The sequence below is a fragment of the Neolamprologus brichardi genome, chromosome 15, assembly GCF_056152115.1.
Source record: "Neolamprologus brichardi isolate AB-2024 chromosome 15, ASM5615211v1, whole genome shotgun sequence".
In the NCBI taxonomy this organism is placed as follows: Eukaryota; Metazoa; Chordata; class Actinopteri; order Cichliformes; family Cichlidae; genus Neolamprologus; species Neolamprologus brichardi.
The window spans coordinates 34298210-34319104 of record NC_142118.1 but is presented as its reverse complement, the minus strand read 5'-3'; the positions used below and the strand labels follow the sequence as shown (position 1 = coordinate 34319104).

The window sequence follows — 20895 nt, the reverse complement described above, 5'->3', positions numbered from 1 at the left end:
TTTACTGAAACATTTGATTTATTTTGAACAATAGCAAAGTCATCTCACAGAGACTACTTTGAATCACACAGAATGCAAATAAATATGGGACAATAGAATTAAGGGCGTTAACAAATGATACAAAATTATTTACAACACTTGTAATAGTGCAAAACCTCACAACTACTACCCTCCTCACTGAATTAAAGGAGTCTTTTTGAGGACAGTACTTGCGTGTGTGTGCTGCCCCCAGGTGGGGGAGGGGGGAGGGGTGTAAGAACTGACTTATGTGGCATTATGAGAATAACCTTAACTGAACATCACAAAAGGACTCTCCTGAGAGCTTCCATAAAGGTGATGCTAAATCACTGAGATGGATATGCATTGTTAGTTTAAACAGGTCATACAAAAAAAAAAAAAAAAAAAAAAAAAAAAAAAAAAAAAAGGGGGGGGGGGGGGGGGAACCAAACAAACAAACAAAAAAAACAAAAGAAACAAAAAAACAAAAACAAAAAACAAACAAAAAAACAAACCAAACACAGAAAACAAACAGTTTTATCAATTGGTAAAGTTGAGCAAACTCAATGAAACAGTGTTCTTTCTTTAAGGAACACTGGAGGAACCACAGAGGTTAGAATGTGAACCCCACCATGAGAACAAGACTTTGAAATGAGCGGAAAAGTTGACAACCTAAAACCACATGGTGGGTAGTGCCCCACCACCCCTGAGTGAAATCTTTTTTGTTGTTTAAAAATAAGGTCTAAGCACCTTTAGTTACCACAGAACACCACTTTTGCCCTTTCTTCTCAATCCAAACAGCGTCTTGGATTGTGACAGGCACACCACAAGTTTTTAAAGTGCGCTTGCTCCCTCGAGACGATTCTTTCACTCAATTTCCACAAACATCAAGTTCCATTTAAAAAACAAAACAAACAAACTGCTCACAGAAATTACATTTTGTCATGCAAAACAATTCGTTGCATATTGAAATTTCTTTTTGGGACCACTCGTTTTACTTATGATAATCTCGGACCTTGCAGCAAGTGTGGTTATTTAAGAAAAAATAATAATAAAAATCGTCTTCAGGTGACAAAGATTACACAGAATCAGTCAAGTGCCCGTTTTTCCCCAGACACCTACATTAGAAATATGTTATTGGTGCTACTTTAAATAACCTGAAGAAATGCCACCTTGGTCCCCAACAGGCCTGTCATAGAGAGGTTTGCAGTTGACATCAAAAAGACAGGTTTGATTGCTACTCTTGAAGACCAAAGTCAGCGAAAAGCTGTACTCAAAAACATTTCTTTAGCTAATACAGCTTCCTAATATTCTTGTGTATTTTGTGCATTGTTGATGCATTTATCCAGTAGAGACTGGGAAGAAGAAAAAAATCACCTCTGAGCAATGATCATTAAACAGGTTTAAATCCTGCCAAACTCAAGAAGTAATACTGCAATCATTTCTGCTTGGACAGAGAGAGAGAGAAAGGACAAGACTATCAGGAAAGTATCGAGCCTCTGCGGGCTGATCTGAAGTTTGGATCTTAGCCATCATCATTTCAACCCACCGCCGATTCGGAATATAAGAACCATTTGAAGAGAAGTACCCGAAAGTGACTGGATTTAAAAGGCGGATAGACACCACTGCTGATTGAGGGCTAAATAACAGACAAAAAACATCATTCCATCATCACTCATGCAAAAGACGTGTGCATCTTTGGCTATGCATAGCACTACGTCGAGAGAGGTGCAATCATCGGCACTACAGCAGGCTAATGCTTTAAGCCCTGTTCAAGAATGCATGCTCAGAAAGAAGAGGACAACGTAAATTCACAGATGTGGAACAGTTGCTGCCAGAAGCGTGCCTATCGACTTGACTAATGTGGCACCTCGATAAGATAGAGTCGTTTGGCTTTGGTTCAAACAGACACTGCAACCAGGCAGTGCGTGTACACGTTTTTGGCTCGGCTCTATGTGACTGGGTCGCAGCATGTCCTTTTGTTTTGCTGTGTTGTTTACTGCACTTGGAGGAAATATAGCCCTTCAAGTCAACAAGTTGTGTCTGAAATTGCACATGTTGGCCACTCTTCTTTTGCGCAGGCCACGTCGAGACCAAAGTCTGAGTACGTTAAAGTTCCCTGCTGGTTCTGCTGGGAAGAGGCAGAAATGATCTTCCGATCATGAGTCAACCAATCTCTCCTTAAGTTGCTGATTGTTATGTGTCTTGTTGGTACCTGTGAAAAGAAAGAGAAACAGTGCGTTAAGCTACACCTACTCCTGGAATTACATTTGTTTGCTCGGCTGCAATATTAACTTCGTCTTTCTTCGAGCAAACTTGTGATCAAAATGTAAATGACTGAATTCCCAACATTCCCTCTGCAAACAGTTTGAAATTGTTGATAAATGCAAAGATGGGAGCATTATTGTCCTTCAAGCAGATCAGCAGCATGTTTCAGGGTAATTGAATGCAACTACTTTATACTGGTTCGGGTCCACTGGTCCCCTCAAAAGAAACAGTCAGCGGAAACCGCGCTTCTGAGTGATCACCTCTGATAAAACAACTATTCTGATGTGATGTACTAAAGTTTTCAGTCATGATCTATACTTTTGCAAACGCTTGGCTGAAGATCACACACAAATTTCTATACATAAAGACACTCCCAACATCTGACTAAACAGGCAGTGGCCCAGGATAAGTCAGATTTTCCTAGACTATAATACATGTTTCCACCCTTTCTCCCCCTCGTCTACAGGATCGGAGCCAAATGAGCAGGAAAAAACGATGCAAATTTTTCTCTCTCTCATCTCCTGTGTCAAGCTGCAACCCTCTTCTGCAAACATGCCAACACACAATATTTAAAAGAAAAATAATCAAGGAGACATTTTACCTGCTCTGGAAGTTGAATTCAGGCAGAGCGCCCAGGGACATCAGCTGTTCCTCCAGGGCCACGATACGTAAACCGATGTAGCCCGAAGACAGCAGCAGCAGCACCACCCTACAACATATAATATAAGTCAGATTCACTGCCTGAGTGTCAAAGACTCAAATGCAGACCTTTCCATAGATTCAACCAACAGCTGCTCAAACAAAACAGACTAAATAGCCAATTCCAAAGTGATGCTAGAGCTAATGCATTCTTATAAAATATGTAATATTATTAAAAATAGACTGAAAATTTTGTTTCTTAACAATTGTCCCATTTAACAAACTAATAAATCACATAAATAGTTGACAAGTTAATCTTGTAGAATGTACCAACAAAAGTATCTGCTTTAGAACCACTTTTTACTTTTTCGCCCCTCAAATTGAGAATTCGGGAGTGAAATGCAAGTTCAGATAAAGTCATAAGGATAAAGACAGCTGGGGGAGAAGGATCTACTCACAAAATCAAGTAAATGAAGAGCAGAGTGTTGAGGTTGCTGGCCTCTCTCTGAACCACCAGGGACTTGGCTTTTTCAGTCACATTCCACACCCATGATCCACCTAAAACAAAATATAATAATTTAACACCAATTTTTTCCATATCCTACCAGCATAGGCAAAACTAATGCCAGTAACTAGTGTTAACTGGCCATGTGTTGCTTACCTGACACAGACAGCTCTTCTGTAGATGAACTTTCACTCTGCTGCATATGTAGGCTCTTCAGAGAGGAACCATTTACATTAGGCACTGCCTCTGTAAGCAGGAGAAGCAAGAGAGGGGAAGTTAGACTTGTTTCTGATCGAGATGGTAAACGTGCAAAGTTCAAGGTCTGATAGGAGAAGAGTAGATAACGCTATCGACACGCAGCACTGTCAGCTGAGGTCTTGCAGCATTTTCAAGTTCTTTTACGAAACGCTACAAGTTACTAACAAGTAACAACAATAATGCATTAAAAAAAACAAAAACAAAAGACAGCTCAACGCTTAGAGGTGGTGCTGAATTTTCACCTGTATGCAGTCTATGCAGAGGGCGGTCCTCTTGTAAAGTCTGAGACTTGGAGCCATTGAATTGGTCGAAGCTATCGTCCAGACTGGACTGGCTGGAGTTCTGTCAGTAAGATGAACACAGAACAAAAACCATCAGTACAAAAAAAAAAAACAGAGCGGGAGAAAAAACAAAAAAAACAATCATGGTTTTAAAATGCAGAAAAGAGTTACTCACCACAAGTTTGTTCTTATCAAAGCTGTTTTCAGCTGAGGAGAAGAGAGGGCTACTGTTTGCACTGACATCCTGAAACAGAGGCATTAAAAAAAACAAACAAAGAAAAAAAACTATTAAGTTGTCATTCATGGAGTTGATATTCTGCACGCTCTGAAAAGGTTTATTTAAACTTGTAGATGCAACAGCATGGCTGGAAGCGCACATTCGTTGCAAGACTTCCAAGAAGTCAACAGTGACACGGTCTAGTTTTACAATATTGTGATCCATTGCAGAAATTTAGATTTCTTTTGTGACCTCAGCCACTCACCTCTAGCTGAGGACAGACTGAACGCAGCAGCTGAAAACACGACTCTCTATTCCGCAGAGCCACAAAGAGGTACTGCACAATGGGAGGGAATATAAAGAAAACAAAACGAACATTAGCCATCTGCACAACATAAAAGGTCACCCAGCCACTGACTACATTACATATAAATCAGAGTTCAAAGCTAACGTTTCACTTTGACTGCACACACTGTGTAGGCTCAATAAGTGTTAACTAAAGATTGTGTGAGGATAAAGGTGAGAAACGGACCTTATCTCCCTCTGTGGTGCGAATTGACAAGGCGTTTGGTACCAGCAAAGCTGTATTCTGCTTTTTCACTCTTTTAATGCAGGAAACTGGAACCACTACCTGCAAAGGCACACGAACACACACAAAGAAAAGGTCAGACTTGCGTCAGACGAATCCCACAACGAGCTAAAAAGAATGATGGGCGAGGTCTGAGCTGAGAAATACCTTCGTATCCTTAAGCAAAACAGAGGAAAAGAAACAAGCATGCGTGTCAGTGATGTATAGCCGACCATGGTAGGGCACCTCCTTCTGCAGGGCGCAGATGTACGCTGGGGGAGGAGTGCAGAACCGTTCAGTTTTATACAGCTTGTTCTTTTTTTAAAAACTTTGATTCTTCATTTAATAAATTTTTTAAAAACTTACCATGAATCAAGTCTTCACTCTCGGGAATGTCTGGAAACAACTTGTGAAATGTTTTGTTGTGCTTTTTAAAACTCTGAAAGAATAAAATTGGATTGTTATTAAATGAAAGTGAAATACTTTCTTCATCAGTTTGCTTTTAAAGCTGAGGTGGACTTACACTTTGTGAGCCAGTGCCCTCGGTCTTCTTAAAGTCTTTGCTGTCGACGTCAAAAGTTTGTGCCCTGAGGAGAACATGAAATAAGAGTGATTAAGGCATGACCAAAAAGGAAATGAACACAACATTTTCCCGCATGAACCATATCACCTGACTTTTTCCGCGATTACAAGGCTCATGTGAAGCTGCCCTGATAGGTCCTGCGCCAAATGAGCAGGAAAAATATGCAAACTTCTCTCTGCCATGTTTATATTTCTTGAATTGCAGCCTGTCTTTGACTGCCACACAAACACACACAGCACTACATAGCAGGGAAGCAGTGACGGAGTTAGAAAGAAAGTAAAGATGACAACAATTACTTTATTTAAATGTAAAACATTAACAATTACTTTGTTAGGAAACCTGTTCAACAACCTTAAAAATGTTGACAAGTGATATTTTCACCTGCTCCCACACACCGTTGGTATGTTTTCCACAAGCACAGCACTCGTATCTTCAAATTTGTCACATTCTTTTAATCTTTAGCTACAAGGTAATGCAATGACTGAGATTTAACACTCCATCTGAACTACTAAAACGCTTATTTATAGGATAATCTATAAATGGGTAAAGCTGCCGATACGGTTATAAAAAACAAAAACAAATCAGCATTTGAATATCTTTGAATGTTCACTATGCCCACACAACTAGACAAAAGAAATAAGACTGAATCATCAGGAATCAAACTCATCTCCACGCTCATGCATTTGAATCATGTGAGAAACCAGCCTACATGGGGTGTGTGGTCATGTGTGCATGATGCCTGAGGGGGGTCAGGTCTTGTGATATGTGTTCTCAATGAGAGAATCCACATAACATCAGCTGTGTAACCGTAAGCACCTCCAAGCAGTGAAATACTGTTACTTCATTATTGAGTTTTATTTTTTCACCCATTTAAAATGTTCATCTCTTTATTAAAACAAATGTGAGATTAAAACAATTTCTTGCTCTACCAAATTTAACTGATCTGAATAACAGAGTACACACAAACGTGGCTCTTTGGGAAAGTTTTAATTCAACACATTAAGCCACCGTATTAAATTAAGAAGAATTACACGTTTATTTATTTATTTTTTTAAATAGTAAAGTAAATTTAAAGGTTCAAGTTCAATCTTCTACTCCTCCGTGGTGGTGTAGAGACAAAATAACAAAACGAGTGTCACTTTCCAAAATTTGCATCAGGCTGTTATTAACCGTCACAGAATCCACGTTTTTGGCTTTTGTGTAATTGAACTGTGTCCCCATGAAGCCTACCTGACAGGTGCTTGTCTGGTCAGGGTTTTGTGCTGTTGCTCGATCTCGAGCTGGGCCGCCTCTAAACTCAAAGCTTTCCTCGCGTCCACCTTCTTGATGCTGCCATTGCTTAAGGTGCTCTTGCTTTTCCTTACTTTGGCTGGCAGCCCACCACTGCTGCTCTCTACGGGGTAGCTGCAACAAATAAAAGGGGGGGGGAAAAAATTACAAAATGAGCCACTTTAGGTTTTAGAAAGACATTCACATGTACGCAAACAATTTAGAAAGTCTCCAAGTAGACGATGACTTTTCACAGTGCAAATGCGAGTGACTCTGCTTTTGTTGGACACAAAAAGTAAGTCCGAGCATCCACTGATAGCACCTCAACATGCATTCAAAAATAGTTGCACCAATCTACCGCAGCCATTTAAAAAACAGAACATCTTACCACAGGATGGCAAATGAGAAAACCACTAAAAAACAGCACAGGGAAACAAAACTCAAACATCTACCATCAAAACACAGGTCAGTTAAACACTGCCAATATGTTAACATGACATTTTTGCTCTACATCAACTTTGAGTGTTTTAAGCCTCTCTTTAAAAACAAAGAAACAACAACAAAAAAAACACAACCCCAAATCACTTATCCCTTTCCACTAAAGTCAGCTGTAATGCATTGATGTATCTGACATCTTTGTCAAACGATGCCCAAACTTTGTGATGTGCTGGCATCGGCTACCCAATCCAAAAGAAAAGGTTTTATTGATAACATTGCATCAGAGCTCAGTAGACCAGAAGCACCTGACTGCTTTACGATCTGATCGACGTAGGTTCATGCTCTCAACCTGACAAGCCTCTGCAAATATACCATTTCAATAAAGAGTCTTGTAAAAAAAAAAGAAGAAGATTACAAGTGTCTCTATAGTCCATATGCTCTGTAAGAAACCATGGCCTGTCCTTGACAAGGAACTAACAAAACAGAGTCACAGGATAAGACAGTGGAATGATTACAACATCCTGAAATCCCTAAAACACATAGCGAACATTACATAAGACAGTGTCAAGCCTGCATTTCTTGTTCAAAGACAACAACACCACACAAATTAACTTTGAACTTCCACTCACCTGGTAAATTTAAATCGCTTTGATGAACGAAAAGTCATATACCTACTGACAGTAGGCATTTCCTATCCTAATAAATAAACAAGAATTTAAAAAAAATTATGTCTAGTTGCTTTTTCTAAAAAGCCTGCGTACAGGCCTCAAGACAGAAAAGGTAACTAAGAACTAAACAAATATTAAGACTCCCCCCTCCCAGAAAAAAAAAAATCCTCTTGACATTATGCATGTAGTTCCAGTTAAGTTGTCGTACATAAGGCCTCTTTACCACATCCTTCTACAGGGGAAAAAAGAGAAAAAAAACCCACCCTGTTGCTCACTTGCTGTATGAATGTGCTAGCAAAGAGGAAGCTGTTTCTATATGAGAATGGTGTGACACTCCGTAGTGTGTGACGTCAAACCTAACCACACCCCCAGAACAAAACAAATACAGGCAAGAGCACACACAGTCCCTCCTCTTTCTAATGTACACACATGCGCGCTATTGCCTGTGCTGTCTTCTGATATGAAACGAAACATACAAAACAAATCCACAGATCAAAAACATCAAACTCAAAATCAGACAAGGAGAAAGATCAGCCAATAATTAACAGCCATGTGTATGACAGTGAAGGTGAAATTCTTGTGAAGTGAAAACACTAGCCCTTCTAGAAAGTGGTGCATTATCCATCTCCCCCTTCAGTCAGTGAATCTAACCACAGAGGAAATAACAAACCAAATAACAAAAGTTTACATTTTCTGTTAAAAGTAAGGAAATCACCCAACTGTACCGACAGTATAATACGCTGGCTTCTCTAACAGCGTCAGCCATTTCTGTGCTGTAATGATTTATTTTCAGCATGACCTTTTAGTAGGGCAAAGGTGAAGAAACAAAGAACATGAATGCAACTGCAGTTACCTGCCCTGTTATGCAACGCAATACAATCAAGCAAGAGTGGATAACATTTCAGCATCTATGTGAATGTCCAGTTTTTAATCATTTATGTAAAACCCATTTTCAGTCAATTGTAGTTGCACAAACTTTATTCTAGAAACTTATTTTTATTGCATATTTAAAACTATATAAAACCTCTTTAAAACATTTACCAAAGATTTGGAAACTGTGGGCAAGTAAGCTGTGGCTGTTACTTGAAGAAGGGTGCGTGCTGTCACAACAATTTCAGAATCGGGCCTGAACTGCTGGTCAGGTATTCAAATATGCTCACCTGACCCTTTCCTACTTGGCAGACATTAAAGCAGCAAAGCAATATAGGCATGATTGAAATACTACTAGCTTGTTTGACATTCTTACCTACTTCCTCTATTTAGAGCTAAGCAAAACCATTAAGGTTAAAGCCGTTTCCTCTAAGTCAGGAAGCCACAAACACCCGTACATTTCAACAGTGCAGCCTATCTGAAAATTAAACTCCTGTGATATTTTCATTGTCAAGCCATTACATTAGTTTCTTAACATATCTTCCAAAAACACTGATAATGTCAATGTGCTGGCAAATTAAGAGAGTAATTAAAAAATAATCATCTAAAAATAAAAATAATTCATGTTTGCGTGACAGAAGTTTTATCTCAAGATTATCAATGAGGCCTCAATAGAAGAAACTTGCTCAATGGTGTATAAAAACGCCAAGGCCAAAGCAATCAAGGCTAGTGAGTCAGTACCTAGTGTTTAAAAAAAAAAAGTAATGAAATGAGCAATGTGGGGAAGAAATGATGAAACACCCATGTCCTGCACAGGCTGCAACAGAGGCATTTCTAAATTTCAAAGGCAGTGGTGTTCAGTTATGCGCATGTGTTGAATTAATTAGACTAAGGTGCTGACATCTGACCTACTTTCTTGTTCAAGTAATGAATTACAACTTTTTAGTCTAGTTTTAGTATCACTCGTGATATTTCACTGCCAAAGATTATCTTTTTTTAGATAAAGTTATGGAGGCATGTTATTCATTAGAACTCACTGTAGAGTACAATATGTGAAAGAAAAGATTCTGTACAAAGAGAAATGTGATATACCTCATCATCGAACAAAGACTGCCGACAGATCTCTTTATCTGCATTTTTTTCTATACTCCCATCTTTAACCAGACAAAGAGCCAACATTAGAGGTCTCAGTGGTTACTAGCTAACAAATCTGAATACACTGACAAAACAAAGAAGTTAAAAACTGCTTCGGGAAGGTGGATCATCAAAAAAAATAATATAGAGTATGACAAAGATCTCTGCAGTTTGACACTAAAAGAAAGTTGCGTATGGCTAGAGCAAGTTCTGCTTTACCCGACTGGCTGAGATCAGTAAGCAGACTCGATCGTTCGTCTTACCTTTTCACATCTTCCGAGCAATGAGAATCCACAGGACCCGGCTGGTTCAACAAGACTTTTGGTCTTTCCATGACCAACTAAATTCTCCCTTCTAGTCTTCAACAGTCCCTGAAACCTTGTAGACACCTCTGGCCAAGACAGGCGACTATAACAATGGCAATACCTTTTGAACTTGGACCTAGGTGAGTTAGGAGCCAAATCAGAAGCCAGGGACTAAAGGTCTTTTTAATGGCTTAAAGCATGTGCTAGTTCAACATGAAGACAAAAACACCAGATCCAGAAACACGCAGCAGGACAGGAGATGGGAAACAGAAGAATGAACACAGTAAACTAAAAAAAAAACAAAAAACAAAGGTCATTTGATTTCAAACCCCCAAATCTCCTCCCAAGCTCTCTCCTTTCTAATGCAGCTTTAGTATGCGTTGTCAGGGAAACAAGTAACAGTGGGAGGTAGTTGATAAAAATGTGGAGGCTGAGGGAAACAGTGCCGGGTTATTCTTAGTTCGCATAGGCAAACATCAAAATTCAATAGCCTGTTCTCAATAACAATGGGGCCGTGACTTCAGAAGCAGCCGACAATATGACATGCACGCATGACAATAGCCTTTGTAGACTATGTGAACAGGGCCATCAATGATCAATGTAAGGACATTTGTGTTAGAGGGGGGGGGGGGTCCTCAAAAGCTGTTGACAACACACAAATTAAAAAAAAAAAAAAAAAAAAAAAGGTGGAGTGCTGTAAATGTAGTGAAGCCTGGTTACATTCGCATATCTCAGCCTAGGGTGTTTATTCATCTATAGACTATTTCTATACCCATGACATCAACATCACTGAGAAAGATGACATCCAGCTGGCCATGTGACTTCAGGCCTAATTTACTCACAATACAAAAAAAAAAAAAAAAAAAAAAAAGGAAATAAAAGGAAACCACTCCTTCCTTTCTAAATATTGGTTGCAACAGTTTCAATAGGAGCTCCCGGAGCAGAGCTATAGGATGACACATTCTAGAACAGCATGCATTTACCTAATGGAGGCAATTACGCTCCTACTTTACAGTACCAGTAATTCCCATTTCGTAATGACTTCTCTTCATTGTCACCTGGACTACTTTTAGCTGCTCCATCGTTCACCACAGCAGGTAGATCATGCCTGATCTGGCAGATTTTTATGCTGGATGACCTTCTTGATGCCACCCCAAAGTGTTTTGTGTCTCATCCCAAGATCAAGACGGGTATTTTCTGCTTATTAGGCAAATGCATATCTCAATAAATTTAAGTTCCTTAGTAATATTTTTAGAGTTAATGTCCTTACTTTATCAACTGTCTCTTTTATATCAGAATGACAGAGGGTTGACTAAACATGCCCTGGATATAAACAGTGCAAAGGCGTTCCACTGACGTTCAGCTGGTCAGTGGGCCACTGTTTCCCCCTTATCCCTGCTTTTTAAAACTCCTGATACACTGTACAACATCACACAACAAACCCCTTACACAACAACCTTAATCAAGTTATTTAAAAGCTACACAAAGCCAACACCTACACCCCCACAGCAGGAGATCTGGCTGTTAATCCCCTGATGTCTCAATTTGTCCCAGTGACAAAAAAGGAAAAGCCACTTTTATTACCTGGCCTGTTAGAATTTTACTGAACATGATGACAATAGAATGCATGTTTGCATCATAAGAATATTAAGAGAACCAAAAATCAAGAGTTGTGCCACTTTACTGCATTGTTCAGCCTAGGTTTCAGCAAAAGATCACCTTTCACACTGTTTGTAAGGTGGTGAACTGCCATTTATTCTCTCGCCTGTGAAAGAAATGCTTTTCAGTATAATAGTCATACAAATGTGATTACCAGTGAATTCTAGTGTGGTGAAGACCAATTTCTCCAGTACAGGACATTCCAGTCATTAAAAGTACTCTTTGGGGTATACACTGCTTTCATTCACTACCCTGAGATGATCCCGAGAGTTTAGCTTCAGACGTCAAGCCAGCGTCAGCTGGTCTGCAGGGACAGTTGCCTTAAGACAAAATTGCTTTAGTACAGAATGCATTTCCACAACCAACACGCAGCCCAAAGTTTACAAGTGAGGCTTGGGGAAGCATTACATGTGTGAATCTCTCAAAGATCAGAATAATTGAGAATATTGAGAACAATTAGAAACACAAAGTGTAAGAGCACCATCTTCTGGAGACCCATGGATCTGTTTTTGTTTTTTTAAATACAAATGTGACCTACTCTTACTCCAGCAACCAACAGAACAAGTTCAATAAAAGCACAAGAGATTATTGCAACTGTGTTCGGTGAACCATGTCATTTGACAGCCATAATCTTTTATAATCCACCAAAGCTAGTATGCAACAAACAAATTCATCTCAACTACTTTATGACAACATTGTTAAATTTTTAACCAAAAAGTGAACAAAAAATGAAAAAACAAAACAAAAACAAAAAACCAACAACTTTAAGACATAATATCACAGATGACCTTAATAATATTGTCGGCTGGACTGAAAAAGCATAATGCGTCTGCTTGCATACGTGCATGTCTGTGAGCGTCAGTAGAGTACCCAGGAAGGGCAGGGAAGCAAGCCAGTGGACATGGCAAAATTTCAGACTCTGTGGCACCCTGCCAGTACTCAGTCTGTTGAAAAAGTGTGTGTGTGTGTGTGCGCAAACTAGAACAGAGAGCATTACAGGATAAATGTGTGTTTCTCTGTGGGGAATCACGTGGCCCTGTGCACACAGCATCTCTCCCCACTTCCTCCTGTGCAAACCAGGCAAAGACAGAGAGGTTCTTTCTTCAAGGCAACAGAGTGCTCACAGTGTCCCGGCAGGTGAGCAGGGAGAATAATGTGCTGGGTTTTTTTTTTTTTTCTTTTTCTTTTTTAAAGTCCCACTCAACATTACGAATACAATAAGTGCAAACATATGAAGGATTGCAATAAATTAATTTAGATGTCACACTGCATAAACCCGACCCTTTTCTACATTTCGTTTCAGACACACATCTCATTATCTGACCGCATCTGCAAGTTTTACAAATCTTCTCTCAAACTTTCCTAAGCTAGCTTTCTGTGTGACTATCACGGTGTGTCTGAATAAAGCCATAGGAAACATTCATGTAAAACATGTTTTCGCGTGAAGGATAGAATTCATTTCACTGCAGAGCAAGAAGTGTAGTTGAGTGAAAACTTTCCCCACACATCCACTTCACTTGTGTGGGATGTTAATTTATGCTGATGGTTGGACAAGGATATGTTCCGTTTTAAAAATTCTTTAAGCCACCTAGCCGGATCTAATGTTTGTCTAAAAGGCAGGTTGCTTTTGTGGCAGTCTTTGATGTAATTCACCTCTCTCGAGTTTCAACCCTGCTGTTGAACAGGCCACAACTCCACCAGCTTGGACTAGAGGTAAGACCTTGTTCTGCTCTGCAGCAGGTGGAGAGCTGCTGGTGACACAGTGAGCTCACGGAGAATGCAGAAGAGAACTAACATCACCAATTGCAGTCTAAGACAGTGGCCAACAGGGTAATTATTAGGGCAGGGCGATATGGCCAAAAATATATATCACGATATATATTTGAAAATTTGCGATAACGATATAACTGACGATATAATTTCTGCGAGACAAAATACAACTCCACAACTTTACTAGCGCAAAAAAAACCCCCATCCATTCATTTTACTTAAACAAGTAGCTGTTTTTATATGCATTAAAGCTATATCAACATTTAACAGTGCAAATGCAAATTCCTTGCTGAAAGTTTAACCAAAAAGCATTTCCAGTAGAAATGGGCTGACATATCCTGAGCATAACTATGTATAATATCCACTGAAGTTAAAAAGAGGTGCTTTGCAACATTATATTGCAGTGTGCCAAATAAAAAAGTCAAATACGTATTTCTCGGACCATAAGGTGCACGAGATTATAAGGCACATTACGTGAAACAAAGCAGTCAGATAAATCAAACTTTATTCAACTCATTCTTCTTGCTTCCTCCACTTCTGTACCATTGATTCATTAATGCTGTATTCTATCACAGCTGCTCTATTCCCATGTTGTTGCAGTATATTAATGACTAACCTTCTATTGTGGATGGATTATCTCAGTTGTTCTACTGACTGAAGTTTGGTCCGTTTACAGCATCCTGCCATGCGATTGCATTTGTCTCTAACCATCAGGAACCTTCACATTAACTTTCATCGAGTGGAAAAGTGTTAGCGTTCATCATGGAGCTTCACTGTTTATGTTATGCTAACACAGCTGTGTCGATAGCCTCATTATATACCAGCTAGCCCAACTTCAGTAACCCTACAAACGTCACTGCTGTGTAGCTTCCTGTCTTCATTTATGTTGGATGTGATAGCAGAGCTGTACGTTTGAATTTTTTCAGAAATCTCTCAGTCAGAACATGCTATACCATGTTTAGGTAACTAGCAAAACTAGCGAGCTAACTTCCGCTAACTTCTAACTCCGTTAAATGTAATGAATTCTGTTTTCATGGATGCCTGGATGTTAAACTTCATAGTTACACCTGGTAAAGCAGCAATGCTGATCATTTCATTAAAGATGAAATAATTTAGACAGTTTTAAACTCTCAGGGATGTTCGTTTGACTTTGGGACTTTAAAGGACAGAGTTTAGGACCCAATTACTCCCAGATTTACAAGCACCTTAGTCCGACAAATACGGCAATAACGACGGCCCGCTTGCATGTTCTACAAAAAAAAAAAAAAAAAAAAAAAGTGCTTTGTTGTGTATCTGACGAACAAACACCAAACCAGTTAAGCTGCACCATTTTTACAAAACAATTCTGGCTCATACGTTTCACTCAACAATCTACTTTCCCCATTCACATTTTCCGTTACCGTGCATTCTCCGTGCTTCTTCGGCACTGCGCATGCGCGCTTTACCCATATTCTATCGCGATATGTCATTTTCTTATCGTTGCCTAGCTTTGTACCGGTATTACCGTGAACGGTATAATATGGCCCAGCCCTAGTAATTATAGCATTTTTGTAGTGAAAAACTGAACACAAAACACATTAACTGGTTCGTTAGGCCCCACAAATGCAGTCTAATACTCTGGAAAAATAGTTCCTCCTACAGCTTCCAATGAGCAGTTTTCACCTTGTCGAAAAGATAAGGTAGTCGTAAAAATCAAGGTTTAAGTTCTTTATTGACTAGAGACAAGACATTCTGTCATTGACGAGCTACATCAGATGTTATTCTGCTGTTCAAAGTTGAGCTGAACGTAAACAGGCTTTAACTCGTGCATTCAGATAAGCCTGCATAAAGTCATCTCTCTAAAATGAGACTAACCAATGCAAAAAAATTAGGTGAAATTCTCCAAGCCACTGCGAGCTCCAAAAAGGTTTTAAAAAAAAAAAAAGCTAAGAAAAATATAGCCTCTCTCTTGGCTCTGTAACAAGGTGGAGAGATCATTAGCACTAGACTGACAGAAGCAACACGTAACTTCAAATGTGACCACCTAGTTGGCCTTCAACCTTTCATTTACTGACAAACAGTCGTGCAAATGTGGTTTTCATCTTCTAACTTCAGGTTTCCCAATGCCTGCAGCATTATTTAGACCACAGTCTTCTCTGCCTACAGTGGCAAGAAAGATCTGCACTGGGAGCATCCTGCTGGAGTCATAGCTGCCCCACCCAGACTATACTAGGCTCCTACGCCCAGACATTGCAGCTAATCTGCACCAGGTTATTTTACATTGGAAGCAAAGCCATCTGACAGTATGCAAAACAACTACAACTTGCAATGAGCTCTGAAGCATGTAATCTGTGTAAAGGTAGAGATTTCACTTAATTCCTTGCTTCAGTCACTTTTTTAAAAAATAAATAAATAAATAAATAAAAATAAGCAGCACATTTATTAAATCTGATACTTTCAACTTCATTCTGGAAATTGCAGGAAATTGAATTACTCTGGCTCAATGTTGCAATCGCAAGGCAAGAGTTTTGGTTTTTCTTGAAGCCTTACACCATCATAAAAAAAAAAAAAAAAAGTTTGAGTTTTGGAAATATAATCATGGTACATGCCATACTGGACACACACAGTAGCTATCTTGATAACCGGCAGGACACTTCAGCTGGGTTGGCACTCGAGCAAATGGCCATGTAAGGGGAAGAACTTAAAGGCAGAGCTCAGAGGACGTGGAGTACTCACAATGAAATGCTGAAAGCATTTATATAATACACCATGTACCACCTGTGGTCAACTCACAGGAGCTATAAATAGTTTTTTCTGAGAAGACAGACTTGGACATACTACATGTGACAAGTGTGTTTGTGCGTTTCCCTGAGAGGTTAGAGGGAAACACACTATACTGTAGGCTCGTGTGGGTGACTGTGATGGTGGTAAACGTGCCTCTGCCCACTGAAAAGACTGGATTATCAGTGAGGATGACTACAGAATCAATATGACGCCAATCTGACCCACATTGGTCAGCAGATGAAGTCGTGATTTCTCAGAAATGGGCAAAGGCGAGATTAAGTGCCTACCAGTTCTGGATTACCTTAGTTTACACCACTCTCCATCTGCTAATACTGTTTATTTACGCTTACTGGAAAAGATTAAGGAGCTAATACTGCTCACACAAACATCACAAGGCTAAAATGGGTCGACTACTGTGTTCTAGAAAATTTGAAATAAACGATGAAAGACAACAGTTTGAAATTACACCACCCACCCAGCGTGTAAAACCACACTTCACACATTAGTGTTAAGTTTTAAAGCACATATGTTTACTTCAGAGGACAACATTTCATACATCAGTGGCCAAGTAATTACATTTTACCACTGGAAAACACTTTTACCAAGACTAGCCAGGAAACATGAATGGGGTCAGATGCTCAGACTACCAGCCAAGTCAGTGGCTAAGCTAACAACATCCTTTAGGCTCTTATGCTTCAGTATATGCTGTGCTAATGCACACAAACCAATACCCTAAAAGATGCCAGTGGCTGCAACTATTTACTGGTGCCTAGTGAGCTTTAGCTCTTACCCTTTAACAGCTTTAATTCAGTTTAAATATATATATGAATGTATCGTTAGCATTAGTTCATTTAGATATCAGCAGATCTTCGGCCTAGCGAGTGCTACCATGTTAGCAGTAAATCCCCAGTAACTGGCATCACGTCCATCTTAACCAAAATTGCTCCCTTAAACTTATTTAACACTGTTCGGTTAAACAGCACGTCAGCATGAACTCAAAATATAAAATCTTATCGAACAAGCTGCTGTCAAAGGGATAGTGTGCATCCACCCAGTACTGATGCACACCCGGCAAATAACGGATCAGCTAGCCGCACCGCATTCATTCCGCTTACCTCTCTTTCATGAAGTGTTTTATTCTGACAATGGCCTTCTCGTCGATCTTCCTGAGGAAAGTTTTCAACCTCTCTCTTTTGTTTTCAAGCATTCTTCCCTCAGCCAGTGGTAGTCGATTCGTATAGAAACGACTCTCCACGCCAAACTCCAGCGTTCTTGTTTGGCTTCTGCTTTTTTTTTCCTGACCCCCCCTCTTCTTCCCCACTTCAGCCACGGCTGATTAAGATAATGAGCTTAAATCGGACCAAGTCGGAGGACCAATCACATTTGGCAAACAATGTTGAAAAAACGGTCATGTCAGCCCGGTTGTCCAATCAGAATACGGTGGTTTGTCTTGCGTTGACCGCCCATTACCTTTTATGGAAATGGGGTCGTCCCTTTCTGAAGAGCGATATAAAAACGGGGCCCGTAACGTTGTTGTGCTGGCATGGCCTTTTCAATCAATAATTTACATGGTTTCAACATCTCACGTGCGATCAACAGAGGGGTGTATGCCCTGTGGTTTAACAACAGTGTTTCTTGTGTGAAAATATACTGAAGTTAATTTGAAAAAGCTGCAGACAGTTACTACTGCAGACAGCCTACTTTTTTCATTTAAGAACTGAAAGCTCAAGTTTTGTTGTGTGATAATGAAACCGGCCACATCAGCTCATATTAAAACAAACAAACATAGGCTACCAGGATCATCTGCGTTTTAAATAAACAATAGCACTTTCAGAAAGAGCAGTTGTGTCACTGCAAGTCAACTAATTCCACTGGTGCTGCCATGCAGGGCACAGCAAAGCAAATTTACTTTAATATCTCTATTTATGATGAGCTAGAAGACAAACGAAAATTTGTGCCATTTTATTAGGGGAAATCCAGCAACTCAGAAGGTTATAATTCCTCACTTGGTGTCTTTTCTGGTCCATGCCACTTCATTTTAGCCCAGCACTGCCAGCATGCAGTTTCACCTCCCCCACCTCACTGGAAAATGGCACCAACTGCAGCAACAAATGGCTTTTTATACACCTACTCAGCAGACCAAGGTCATAAGGCCAGAGTTTAGACTGTCAGCTAAGTCACATTGCAATCACAGTGGATGTCTACGTGTGCTACATGTGACTATGTATGTGTAGGAAAAAAGCAGAATATGTTACAGAGATGTCGCGTATCACAGTGATTCTGTTTGTGTGATAAGACATGAGCAACCTCGAGAAAGTTGTTTTAGGGTTTGACTTTCAGCCTCGTTGTTGAGGCCGCGAGGGTCCATTCTGTCTAAAAATATGAAAAAGTTAGAATAATATTTTCTTAATTACTTGTCACTGCGTTCCCAAGAGTTAAACTATATTCATAGAGATCTTACACACACAAAACAAAACCATTATCTTATAGCATTTTTGAGAAATGTGGACGCAAATGCCAGAAGCCTTATTTGGCCTCACTTGGCAGCTCAGGCGCTGCCACGCTACTGTGAACAGAAGACGCAGTGTACTGCCGCATGACACAGCAAACACACCACCCTCACAAAATCTGGCCTACACCAGCCAACCCCCGGTCTCCCCTTCCATCCCCTCTCCCAGGAAACAACACAGATAGAGGGGAGGAAATCATGTTTTGGGGGGTGTACGTGCAGTGTAGGCAGTAACTGGTGTTTCTCTGCTGGCTACAGAGTAAAATAAGATGGATTACAATTAAAGATTCAAAAAATAATAAAATCCCAGGGTCCCAGGGTATTTGTTAGCCTGGAAATATGCACAATATCTTTCTGCCTGACCTTAAATTCTTACTGAAAGGCAGTGTTTACAGCAGGTCTTTGGAATAACCACAAGCAAAACATCAGGTATCATTATTAGAGAGAATATAACGGGAATTTAAAAGTAAGTAGTAAGGATTGGGAAATGTAACCTTTGACATAGCAGGGGAATTTCCTGAAAAATGAAAACTGCATAACAAAAAAAGAAAAAAATACACATACTGAAAAAAGAGAAAAACAGAATAAAAGAAATGTTGTTTTTTTGGTTTTTTTTGTTTTTTTTTACCACAGTAAAGGCTTTTAGTCTTGTAAAACCACCCCTTTTACTATTACTAACAGTTTGAGTCACATACTTGCCCTTTATCCTTTCAATATTTGTAAAGGATTTTTAACATGACTGAATAATAAAAAAGAAACGTCATCTCTTAAAAGCTGACGGGCTGAATGGGAACATTTAATGTGCGCCACTGCAAACATTTTAAAAAATACTTCCGTTAGCATTCATTTACCGGCTGTCCTTTAGTTTCGTTTTTACTTCTGCATTATAGAATCTTATTTGCACGATTTTTGTCTGCATGAAGTTACTGAAGTCTCAGTTTTACATGTAACAATGTGTATACGTTAGGCTGGGTGTTAAGATAAAGATCCAGATTATCATGCAAGTCTGAGCATGAGAAGAAAGTGAGCTGTCCTTTGCTTAGAGGACTATCTACTATCTGTTGCTAAATTAATGTGTTGCTAGAAAGATTTCTATTACCAAATTCTGGACTAAATACTCGAGAACACTGGAAAGGTTCGCAACATCTTGGAAGGAAGAAAAGGAATGAGCTATATGAAAAGAGTTTTGTCACTTTTCAGCATTGATAGCAAAGTATCAGCAAGTGCTTCCTCATTTATATAGCATTACTCATCCTTAGTATGACCTTTATAAACGTAGATAAATTACTATGATTATAATTATAATTATGAATATTACTAGCAGTAATGTAGGAACAGTAATAGCTGTAAATGTTGTAATAGTAACAGATGGATAAATATATCTGTATTTAGAAATGACTCAGTCTTGTGGACTCTCAATAAAGTTCTTGTAAAATCTTCTAACAAACACTGAAACTACAGATGTTTCCTTTACATTTTTTAGTTAGTTTTCCAAGTTCACAAAATAGTTTTTGTTGAAATTTTATTCATAAGTCTATTTTTAAATGTATTGAACTAAAATGTTTTTTTTTCCACATCCAGTTTTAATTTTTAGTTTGAATTTAGCTATAATAAACTTGCTAAGTAGTTTAAACATCTCAAACATTATTTTAGTATGCAAACATTTATGCAGACAGAAGAGAACATTGGAAAGAACCACTGTTTGGAGGAAGTCACATTGGCAGGGACATACTGAGTTGCCCATTTGGAATTTCCATATCTGAAAGACAGATCGTTTATTGTGTCCAGAGAAGGCAAAAAATAAATTAATTTAAAAAAAATCCCTGATTTGCATCAGTAGTGCATCACACCGGATAAAGTGAGACAAGTAAAACTGTGAGAGGCAGCTGATCACATGGGCACAATGTCATGGAAATATATTGAGTCATTTCAGATAAGGCTGTTTGTTGTTTGGACGTCACCCACTATTCCTCATAGATAATTAGCAGAACATCTTTTACATATTGCCCTGCCTGTTTTTCTCAGATTCAAATGAAAATAAAAATAAAAATGCCCCTTCCAAGCTCGCCCTTGCTTTTGTTTCAGTCTACCCCATGTGTGAAGGGTAAGTTTTCATCCAGTGTTTACTGTTACTAGCTGAGCTTTTCAAGCACTTGATGAAAATTTCCTTTTTATTATTAACTGCATTAATCAC

The 20895-nt window shown here is 39.2% G+C and overlaps 1 protein-coding gene across 2 annotated transcripts; it reads right to left on the bottom strand.

The window, feature by feature from the left end:
* Window positions 1-429: 429 nt before the first annotated feature.
* On the bottom strand, window positions 430-17505 carry si:zfos-943e10.1 (GRAM domain-containing protein 2B). Of its 2 annotated transcripts, none has more exons than XM_006791996.3 (13): window positions 17308-17505; window positions 6547-6720; window positions 5257-5320; window positions 5100-5172; window positions 4902-5005; window positions 4698-4796; window positions 4431-4502; window positions 4124-4192; window positions 3910-4009; window positions 3566-3655; window positions 3363-3462; window positions 2867-2974; window positions 430-2212 (listed from the first exon to the last, which is right to left on the bottom strand). In XM_006791996.3, exons 1-13 carry the CDS (start codon window positions 17397-17399, stop codon window positions 2194-2196), a joined length of 1164 nt encoding a protein of 387 aa, XP_006792059.2. In that variant the 5' UTR covers window positions 17400-17505; the 3' UTR covers window positions 430-2193. The 2 variants fall into 2 exon arrangements, with proteins under 2 accessions (XP_006792059.2, XP_006792060.2); XM_006791997.3 differs by lacking the exon at window positions 17308-17505 and adding an exon at window positions 7653-8699.
* Window positions 17506-20895: the final 3390 nt, after the last annotated feature.